An 11429-nucleotide genomic window follows, 5' to 3' on the forward strand; every position below is an offset into this window, starting at 1 on the left:
TGCTGAAATATGCCAAGAAGAAACCCGTCTTGGCATGGTTAAGGGGGGAGTTGAAGTCTTAGCAATTTCCAAACATGAAAACCATGTTAGGACTTATAAGCCTCCTCATTTTGGAAGACAAAATACCTATAATGGAAACTATAAGAAAGTCATATGTCATCATTGTCAAGAATCGGGGCACATAAGGCCCAACTGTCCAAGAATAAATGAAGCTCCAAAACCAAGAGTTGCTTCTGTTGAAGAAAGCACACCAAGGAAGGAAGATTCAACAAAAGGAAAGGATTCTTTTTCTCTTGCTCAACTATCTGAGACACTTCAACTGCTACTCGAATCTCCATCTACATTGGGTGTCGCCATTGGCTCCTCCTCTCTTCCAGGTATGTCCTCTTGGATTCTTGACTCCGGAGCATCCTTTCATATGACACCTCGTGAGAATGGGTTATCTGACTTATGTCCTAATTCAAAAACCTCTTTGGCACGCCTTTACAAATTAAGAGTTTTGGAACTCTAAGTTTTTCCAAAAAATTTCTTGTGCCAAATGTGAGGGTGGTACCTCAACTAAATTTGAATCCTCTTCCTGTTTCTCAAATATGTGATCATGAATGTGAAATCTCCTTCTCAAGTAAAGGTTGCTCTATACAGGAACTCTGGTCTGGGAAGCAAATTGAGCAAGGCCATAGGAGGGGAGATAAAAACATTAAAACTTGGCATCAAAGACTTGGACATCCAAGCTTCTCAAAAATGTATTCTTTTCATTTTGGAAAAAATTTTTGTAATGAGAAACATTTTGTTTGCAAGATGAAATCTATTCATTTTCCAAATAGAACATTTTTTGACAAAAAAGACCATTTGAATTAGTTCATTCGGATGTTTGAGGCCCTTCTTTGGTCATATCGAAAGGTGGATACTCCTATTATGTTACCTTCATTGATGACTTTACTAGATATCTATGGATTTATTTTCTTAACCTAAAATCCGATGTCTTTGCCTTTTTTAAAAAAATTCATATGATTGTCAAAAATCAATTTTTAAGTATTATATCTATTTTTAGAACCGATTCGGGTGGAGAATACCTATCGAATGAATTTCAAAAGTACTTAGAAACAAATGGAATTTGTCATCAAAAATCTTGTCCTAGAACTATTCAACAAAATAGTTTAGCCAAAAGAAAACATAGACACATTATGGAAACCACTAGGACACTTCTTATTTCTAAAGAAATTCCTAAAAGCTATTGGACTGAAGCAGCCTTTAACAACAACCTACTTGATAAATAGAATGATATCTTCATCCTTGGAAAATACATCCCTATATGAAAAACTATTTGAAAGAACTCCCGATTTTAATAGATTAAGAATTTTTTGGTGTAAATGCTTTGTTCTTTCACATAAAAGAGATAAATTATCTCCAAAAGCTATTAAGTGTTTATTCTTAGGATATGGAGAAAATAAAAAAGGATTTAGATGCTTCGACCCCAAAAGCAACAAATTATATGCTTCTAAAGATGTAACCTTTTTAGAAAATGAAAATGCGTTTGAGAAAACTAAAGATATTGATGAAAGCGAATATGCTTTCTTATTTGATCTTCTTCCTCAAGAAGGAATGACTCTTCAAGAAGAGGTAATTTCTAATGATAATTTGTTAAATGACCAAGATGGCATTCCTCTCAACAATGTTGAAAACGAAAGCGAAAACGATGTCATTGATAGTAGACTAATTCAAACATATGCCCAGTGTGGCCAACAAGTTCCCATAAATGCTTTAGAAAAATACTCCCAAGGGTCCAACATAGAAGAAACCTCTTTAAAAAGATCCAATCGAGTCTCTAATCCTCCTAATAGGTTTGTCTCATATGAGTCTCTAACACCAAAATATAGGGCATGCCTATTTGCGTTACACTTATTCCATGAATCATCTTACTATAATGAAGCCAAAAACATTCCCCAGTGGGTCGAAGCCATGAACTTGGAACTTAGTGCTCTTGAAAAAGCAAAAAACTTGGGAAATAACCTCGTTGCCCACTGGAAAGAAATCAATTGGGTGTAGATGGGTCTATAAAGTCAAAACTAAGAGTGACGGGTCATTAGAACGCTACAAGGCTCGACTAGTAGCAAAAGGATACGCTCAAGAATACGGTATTGACTATGAGAAAACTTTCGCTCCCGTAGTTAGGATGACCAGTGTTAGGACCCCTTATTGTTGTTGCTTCTGTTAAAAATTTGCCTATCTATCAATTAGATGTTAAGAATGCATTCTTAAATGGAGAACTAAATGAAGAAGTTTACATGGATCCTCCGCCAAGAGTGTGTATTGGTAATGATAAAATTCTCAAACTTAACAAAGCCTTATAGGGTTAAAGCGAGCTTCAAAGGCTTGGCAATGATAAATTTAGTAATGTAATGTCAAGTTTGAATTTTCGCTCTTGCTATACTAACACTGCTTTGTTTGTGAAAAGTGCAAGGTCTTCAGTTGTTATTCTCTTGCTTTATGTTGATGATATGATCATCACTGGAAGTGATGAGCAAGGGATTAATGATATTAAAAAAGTTCTGAAAGAAAATTTTGACATGTCTGATCTTGGTTTCTTAAGATATTTTTTAGGTATTGAAGTAGCGTACTCTCCTCGGGGATACATTCTATCTCAGATGAAACTTGTAGCTGACATTTGTTTAAAGTTTGGCATCACAAATGACAAGAAGACAGAAACCCCTGAAGTTATCAATGCCAAGCTGAGGTTGGAAGATGGAACTCTTCTTGAAGATCCCACTCTCTATCGCCAACTTGTTGGGGTCTCTGATATACTTATCCATCACTCGGCCAGACATATCTCATGCAGTTCACTCCGTCTGTCAGTTTCAACATGCACCTACAACCGTGCACATGAGTGCAGTCTTAAGAATCATCAGATACATTAAAAATACTATAACTAAGGGAGTTTTTCTTTCCTCTTCTTCATCACTTGATTTAATTGCCTATACTGATGTTGATTGGAGAGAAAATCCCAATGATAGAGTCTCAACTACTGGTTTTTGTGTATTCTTAGGTGACTATGATTTTCTGGAGATGCAAGCAACACAAAATATCGTTGTCCTCAACGGAAGCAGAATATCGTGCAATGGCTACTACAACCATGGGGCTTGTGTGGCTTAGAAGTCTCCTCAGTAATATGAGCATAATCATCTCTATACCTTCGAAGATGTGCTATGACAATAAAAGTGCAATTTATATCGCAAGCAACCACACCTTCCATGAGCGTACTAAACATATTGAGATGGACTGCCACTATGTTCGTGATGAATATCTAAGAGAGACTATAGCTTTGCGTACGTTACATTTGAGTACCAGTTAGCGGACTTCTTCACCAAGGCTCTTATTGCTCCATGTTTTATATTTCTTCTCAACAAGCTTTCGGTGATGTCCCCGTAAAGATTGAGGGAGGGTGTTAAAATATATGTAATCATGTGTATATATATAAATATATATACTAATATCCCATTATATCCAATTAAGGGTATTTCTGTAATTCTGCCCAATAGGGGCATATTAGTCTTTTCCATCTTTTTTCTTTTCTCTTTTTTAATTTTTATACATGCATTAAATGCATGTTGCATTGGGGATCCCAACCAAGAGTCGTTGGACCCCCAACAGTCACAAATGTTGTTAAAATATATAAATATACATGTATAGCAACTGAAATACCCAGCAAGGGTATTTCAGTCTTTTCACTGTAATAGGTGTCAGCCCATTAGAGGCTGACAACCCTTTTTCACCTTTCTATTTTTTGTTTTTGACTGTTGGGCCAGCTCTAATATAGCTGTTGGAGCTGCTTCCAACAGTCATAAATATGACTGTTGGGAGCAGCCCAACAGCCATATTGGCTGCCCCCTTTAGCCTCTTGTATTATAAATAGGCCTCATGGCCTTTGTATTATTTCATCTTTTTTTCAAGAGAGTTTTGTATGCAATATACTTTCTCATTTGACCCTTGTGTGGGTGGTGTGATTATTCAATCAAGTGTTCCCACTTGATTGAGGTGTGTGTTCTTGCATATTCATCGGATTCGATCCACTTCATTACAAATGTGACTGTTGGGGGCCCAACGACTCCTTGTTGGGCCTCCCCATGCCCACTCCCTCTCCTTTTACTCTCACTCTCATGTAAGGCTTTTTCAATCCCTTTTGTTAATAAGATTGTTCTTTCTAGCAAGCGCTTTTTGGCATATTCAAATACATGGCATCATCTACAACGAGAGAAAAAAATGAGCTTTTATTTTATATTTAGACATCTATGAAAAGTCATTAAGTGAACCATGGGTCCAAAACCCAGCAAAATAGTTTGGAAATGACAAATGAAAGTGAAAGCAGGAAAAAAAAGACAAAATCATGAAATTTAAGAGGCAAAAAGATCGTGAATTCCCATGGCGACATGAATGAAGGGAAGATTCCCCATTCTTTTAAGATTATTGCTTGTGGGTAGGGTTGAAAGAATCCTAAACCTCTGCACCACATTGAGGCTTATTTGACCGTAATAACTTAGTCAAAAGGCCTAGGGTTAATATATTATTGCCAACAGTCAGCTGGCTTGCCTGGCAAGAATAACATAGCATACACATAGAGACGCCATGCATTATACCTGGAATGTTTATTTTGCAACACTATTTTTTATGTTTTAAATACAAGGAATTCAGAAGCTGGACCTATACTGTGGCAAATGATGAAGATTCTAAGTAACTTTGTGTTTAGGAATAATGAAAGGGCAATAACTCTAAAATAGGTATGTGAGTGGGTTGGACCTGGGCTAACCTAAGCAAGTCTAAGTAGGTTTTGAGTACCTGGACTGAGATCTGATTGATCATCTAAAAATGTCCACCAAAGTGTCCCACTCATGTTTTAACAAGTATCGGCATGGCATTGGAGAATCCATTTCTTTCCTGTTAGAGCTTTTTCATCTTTTATCTTGTTTTCAATTTTCTTGTTCTTCCTATCCTGCTTTATCCTTCCTATGGTTTCATTTTGTTCTTCTGAACAGGAGTTCCTAAAAGGAAGGCAAGCCATAGCACTATATATAGGCCTTCCAACTCAACTAGTTGGTTAACTGTTTCCTTCTATGTCAGGCAGCTCCTGGATTGGTATTGGCTGATCAATGCTTCTATTTTTGCAAAATTTGGTCTGTTTAGGCTGTCCCTAGAAGAACTGTGGGTATGGTGGAATTGATGGTTTTCCCTGACGTAAGGAGCAGAGCTCAATAGCATGTCTGTATCTTCCTTTTTGATCCTCGTGATCATTCTACTGTTTTCCCTGGTTCATTCATGGCATTAGCCATCTTGGCTCCTTCCCTATTTTATAACCATTTTCTTCACAACTTTTCCTAATCTCTCAAAAAAAACAGATAGATTGCTTTTGCATTGACTATATATATTCCGAAGGTGGTGAACCTATCAAGTATTTTTACCATAAAGATAATCGTATGAAATAAACCTCACCAAGAAATAAAATGTACTTTCAAATAAATGATTATCAATGAGGAAGCAAAATAAAGTTGCATGGCTATGTTATTCATACCATCAATACCAAAAAGTGTCTTTGCAAGGGGCGAGTTCAAAGCTGTACGGGCATTTGGGAAGTCTGCACTTCCAAACTCCATAACTGGCTTACCAGGATAGAACATAAGTGATGAAGGGTTTGGAGTTGACTGAGTCTGGATGAACATGCTTCTCTTCTGCCCTATGAGAACAACAAATTGGAAGAGTTATCAAAACGAATAACTGACAAAGCTCAAGATCTTCTCAAACATGACATGATAATGGTAATCATATGCTTCAGTGTGCCTTGATATACATACATAGATACATATGAATTATGAACATATAACAAATATAAAGGAATACACGTTAAGTTGTATATATATATATATATATATATATATATATATATATATATATTATTTATAATGATGTAATAGGTAAATACCCATTAAGGGTATTTTGGTTATTTCAGTCCTTGTAATAGGTTGTACCCATTAGGGCCACATTAGTACATAGAGTTACTAGTCAATAGAGCTGTTGAAACAGTCCAACAGCTCTATTGAGGTCTCCCTCTCTCTTGTATGTGTATAAATAGGGGCTTTTATCCCCTTTCATTTCTTAATGCTTCTCTTAAGCATTCATGCTCAATAAGATAATTTTTTTTATGTTTTGCGTTATTCTCTTTAGTTCTTTAATGTCTTGAATGCACTTAGTGCTTGTGTTGTGCCTTTGTGCTATTGTATTGTCCCTTAGTTGGACTTATGTATATGTGTGTGTGCACTTTGTCTTTATAATCTTGTGAGCCCTTAGAGGCCCTCATTTTGTATCTTAGCATATTTCATTACAACATATAAGGTACATATCTTCTACCGTTTGTTGTACCCATAATTGCAAGCTTAGTCTAGTCAATCTGACCTGCAGGGATTGCATCTTGGATTGTGTCATTTTGACGTAAAAATGTTTCTCTGAGTCATTAAGTTTTAGTGCATTTTTGAGCCATTGATTTTCACTTGGAAACCTGCTTACATGGCACAACACAACACATATTACCCTCCAAATGTGATCTACATGTTTGATTTAGTAGAAAAAGACCCTTGGATCATGTTTTCCAATGTGAATGACGAATTTTTTTAGAGGTTGAAAAATTAAAGGCCTACAATGTACCAACACTCAAAGTTGAAAAAATATAATCTATGGGTCAATTCCTACTCTTTTGACCATGGCATCAGAGTTGGTCAAAATGACCTCCCCTTATGAGTTTCAACTAGGAGGTTTGGAACCCTTAGAATAGTCAATACTCTCTCTCTCTGAACCCCCCCCCCCAACTCCCTCCAATTTTGGCAACACTGATGGGTATTGAAGGAGAAGCCCCATTTCTTTCTTTCCTTTTTTTTTGGTTACACATAGGATTCTCCAAATGTTATCTACATGTTTGGTTTAATGGAAACCACCCATAGATTACGTTTTTCCAACATGTGATCAGATTTTCTAGGGGTTAAAAAATCAATGGAATAAAATACACGTATTTTTCACCCTTCAAAGTTCAAATTTTTACATAAAAAATATACAATCCAAGGGTTGTTTCCTATTATCTTGACAAACACATCCATGGGACAAACACGATCTGCCCCTATGAGTTTAACTAAGGGGTTTAGAATCCATGAGTGCAGCCAATATTTTCCCTATATATAGGGAAAATATTAGCTATCTTCGAGTATCCCCTAGTAGAAACCACCCATTCTTTCACATTTTCCTGGTTTTTTTGTGAATCAAGCCTTACGGATATGATCTATATGGTTTGCTTAGTGAAAAACATGCTTTAGATCATCAACGGCGTCACATACTAAGGACTACAAAATCCAATAGTCTATAATGCTTCAAATTTTGAAATTAGGAAAATCATAAATTTATGTCGAAACCGCCCAATCCAAGGTGCATTTCCTAATAAGTGGACAATGTTGAACGTGTTCCTGAGGTCAAACTGGCTAAATAAAGCTCACACCTATGAGATACAACTAAGAGAATACTGTACACTAGAGTGTAGCCAATATTCCACCCCACCTCCCCCTCCTCCCACCAACACCCCCCCCCCCCACACACACACACACACATATATATATACCACTTATTGTCATTTGGGAAAGTAGTCCAAACAAATTCCATAATGGCATACACCTTGCTATATTAGTTGTCATATGAACAACTAAAACATAAAGTCAGAAATATGCAATACAAAGCACCAAATGAATGACATATAATGCTGACTAAAAAATTACAGATTTGTAGTATTTAAATGTAAACTAGGAAATCCACAATTAATAACAAAACATTAAGGAAAAAAAAACTCAATCAATTCATATATTTCATGAACAATAACATAGATGAAACTAAATTTTGGCACAATACCATACTGGCCACAAACTAGAAAATATGATAAACAAGGCCAATTTACTTTTTTCTTGACACTTTTGCTCTTTTGTTTGGTCAAAATCATATTGCCTGACTTTTTCAAGTGATATATGTTGGCTAATTTTTTCATGCGACAACTTACATGGCGCCTGATTTTTCCAGGCAACAACTTACGCCTGATTTTTCCAGGCATCTTACATGGCGCCTGAATTTTTCCGGTGACACATTTAGACAAGTGGTTTGACCAAGATGCCTAAAATTTTCAGGTGACAAAAGGGAAAAACCATCAAGAAAAATCAATTTCCCAAATTTGTCTAATTTCTAATTTTCAGCCAATATCAGTATCGTGCCCAAAAGCTAGTGACATCTATGTCTTTATCGATATAATTTATAGGTATTGGGAAAGGATTGGAATTGGAATATACTCATATTGATTCATAGATTCATACAGAAGAAATTGATTCAAACAATGTATCCATGAGAGAGAAAAAAAAAGATTTCATACACTTCTGGTTGAAATGTGAATCTAATAGATTTTGTACTCGTTGTTTGATTAGAAAATTGAGCAGATTCTACAAGATCAAATCATGCAACCTAAGGAATGATGGACAGGAATAAAAGAAAAGGAGAACGAAAGAAAAGAAACCAAATTCCAAATGGTCAAATTCAAACTTGAAAAGGTTCTTTCTAATTCTAAAAGAATGAGGAACAAGGGGATTGATCGAGAAAGATTTCTTCTTTTTATAAGATCGTGATTTGAACCGCATATGTTTGGTTAAAAGAATAATCTTCTCCCTTGATCATAGTCAGAAAAAGAAAGTGTTCAATTGAAAGATGAAAAAGGTGTGAATTGGTCCTTGTTACTCTTCAAGACCAAGTGGATGAAGGGAGTAGATTCTCAAACGAGGAAAAGGATCCAATTCCATTGAAAGAATTGAATGAGCGGTATGAGAAAATGTCATTTATGGTTCGAGGAAAAGGATCCAACGCCTACCTTCTTACGTATCTCCTCGCTACGAATATTATCTTTTATTGTAAGCTCTTTCGAAGATGACAATAGCACAAAATGACCAAGGAGTATGGTATATAGACTCTGGGGCAACCACTCATGTCACGAGAGATGCAGGTAAACTCTTAAACTTATCCCCTTATTTTTGATAAAAGCAGTATTGTTGTCATTGGAGATGGAACTCATCATTCCATTTCTCACACTGAGAATGCCATAATACCTTTCTTAAATTCATCCATAAAATTGTCTAATGTTCTACTTGCTCCTAATATCAAAAAGAACATTATTTCTGTCTCCAAACTTGTTGATGATACACATTCTTCTGTCGAATTTACTCCATCTTCTGTGTATGTTAAGGACCTTCAAATGAAGAAGATGTTCGTTAAAGGAGAGCGATGAAGAAATATGTATATCTTCAAAGAAGATCCTTTTGTTCGTGTTTTTGTTCCTGTTGTCTTGAAGCCTTCGTTGAAGTTCGATGAATTTTCTTCTAATAAGTGTCTTCTTAGTTTGTCTAAATGTAATAAGTCAAACATTTGGCATAGTCGACTTGGTCATTGTAGTTCCTTCTTCGTTGAAAAGCTTGTAAGAGATAATTTTATCTCCTTATCTAGTCTGAGTTCTACTTTTGATAATGAAAAATATACAAGTTGTCAATTATGCAAGAGTCATGTTCTTCCCTTCAATTCAATTAATAAAAGAGCTTCAAGACCTTTTGAGATTATCTACTCTGATGTATGGGGCCCTGCACCTACTTGTTCTCTTTTGGAGAGTCGATACTGTAAAAGTATCTCTAACAAGATACTAAGATCAAGACCTTAATATTCTTGATAGCAAACACGGCATACATGCACGATAAGAACACTTTAGAACACTTGTACACAAAAGCACAACTTACAAGAACTCACAAATGCACAACGACATAAAAAATATTAGAGCCACTTTATTGAACACTTGGGCTGCCAATAAAAGTTACGAAAATTCTAAGTCATTGATTTTCAACCCTTACATCGTAATTGGATGATGATCCCAAAGTCTGTTTCTATAAAACCAAGCGTCTAGATCACATCGGTGAAATTTAAAAAAAAAAACAAAAAAAAAACTATGAAATCTTGGTTCAAATATATATATATATATATATATATATATATATATATATATATATATATATATATATATATATATATATATTCGCGGAATAGGGAAGAAGGAGAAGAATTTACCACAAAGAGGGAAGGATCCTAGAAGTCCCCTTGCGATTCGGTGACCGCCCTTATCTTTGCCCAACAACGAGTAAGCCGACCGAGGGGGAGAGGGAGCCTCGATTGTCTCAAACCGATCTGAAACGAAGCTTCTCGCTGGGGATTCTCTATCGACGGCAGAATTGAGCACCCACACGATACTCCGAGAAGACCTCCAGAGGCGAAGCCCCGAAAGTGTCGACTGCATCTCCGTTCTCTACCTCCAACGGAAGGCCCTAATCCCTCTCTGTTCTGTCCGTCTTCTTCTGGGAGCCAACTGTAGGAATCAAATGGCTGAAAGAAAGAAGTCGAAGGAGTCAGTGTTGTGAAAACCGTTGAGGCGTAGCGAGGCGCTCCACCAAAATCTGAGGCGAGGCACTAATCCTGACAAAAATAAATAAAATCATGCCTCATAGCAAAGTGCACTAATTTTTGCACCCCTGGCCTCAGAAAGCGAGGGTAGGCAGAGCTGCGCTCCTCCCCTGCCTGACAAAGTAAAAGAGAGGCAGGGGCAAAGCCCTTGCCTGTCAACAACGAAGGAGAGGCAGGGGGCTTCACCCCTGCCTGACAAACATGCAAAGAGACAGGGGCTTGGCCCCTGCCTTATGAATACGCAACTAGGTAGGGGGTGAAGCCCCTGCCTGACGCTAGAGAAGAGGGAGGCAGGGGGCCTTGCCCCTACCTGTTGAACAATTGCGGAGGCAGGGGCGATCCCCCTGCCTAAAGAGAGAAAAAGGCGCAGGGAGGGGGCTCGACCCCTTTCCTGAACAACGAGGGTGCAGGGAGGGGGCTCGAGCCCCTCCCCTTCCGTCAAAGGGAGCAGGGAGGGGCTCGACCCCCTCCCCTATCGTAACAAGGAGTAGGGAGGGGGTTGGGCCCCTCCCCTGCTAAAGGTGGAGCAGGGAGGGGGTTCGACGCCTCGCTTGGCCGCAGGGAGCATAGGGAGGGCTCGGCCCCTCCCCTGTCGTACCAGTGAGCAGAGAGGGGCTCGACCCCCTCCCCTGCCGTAACAAAGAGCAGGGAGGAGGCTGGGCCACCCCCTCCCCTGCCGTAACAAAGAGCAGGGAGGGGGTTCGACCCCTCCCATGGCCGCAGGGAGCACAGGGAGGGCTTGGCCACTCCCCTGCCAAAAGGAGACATCGGGAAGGGGCTCTGCCCCTCCCCTGCGATTTAAGGCAGCAAGGAGGGGGCTTTGCCCCTCCCTTGCGATCGAGGGAGGCAGGGAGGTGGCTCAGCCCCTCCCTGCA

At 38.2% G+C, this 11429-nt stretch overlaps 1 protein-coding gene across 2 annotated transcripts in view; it reads right to left on the reverse strand.

Annotated features, from left to right (window-relative positions):
* Nucleotides 1–3442: 3442 nt before the first annotated feature.
* Nucleotides 3443–11429, reverse strand: part of LOC149810060 (uncharacterized) — a 44271-nt gene continuing 36284 nt past the window's right edge. For both annotated transcript variants that reach the window (XM_089994453.1, XM_089994454.1), the window contains exon 5: nt 3443–5717. In XM_089994453.1, the coding sequence (XP_089850579.1) occupies nt 5478–5717 (240 nt within the window). In that variant the 3' untranslated portion in view covers nt 3443–5477. The remainder of the gene's footprint in view (nt 5718–11429) is intronic.

The sequence above is a fragment of the Nuphar pumila genome, unplaced genomic scaffold (genome assembly GCF_984573655.1).
Source record: "Nuphar pumila unplaced genomic scaffold, dmNupPumi1.hap1.1 HAP1_SCAFFOLD_562, whole genome shotgun sequence".
NCBI lineage: Eukaryota > Viridiplantae > Streptophyta > Magnoliopsida > Nymphaeales > Nymphaeaceae > Nuphar > Nuphar pumila.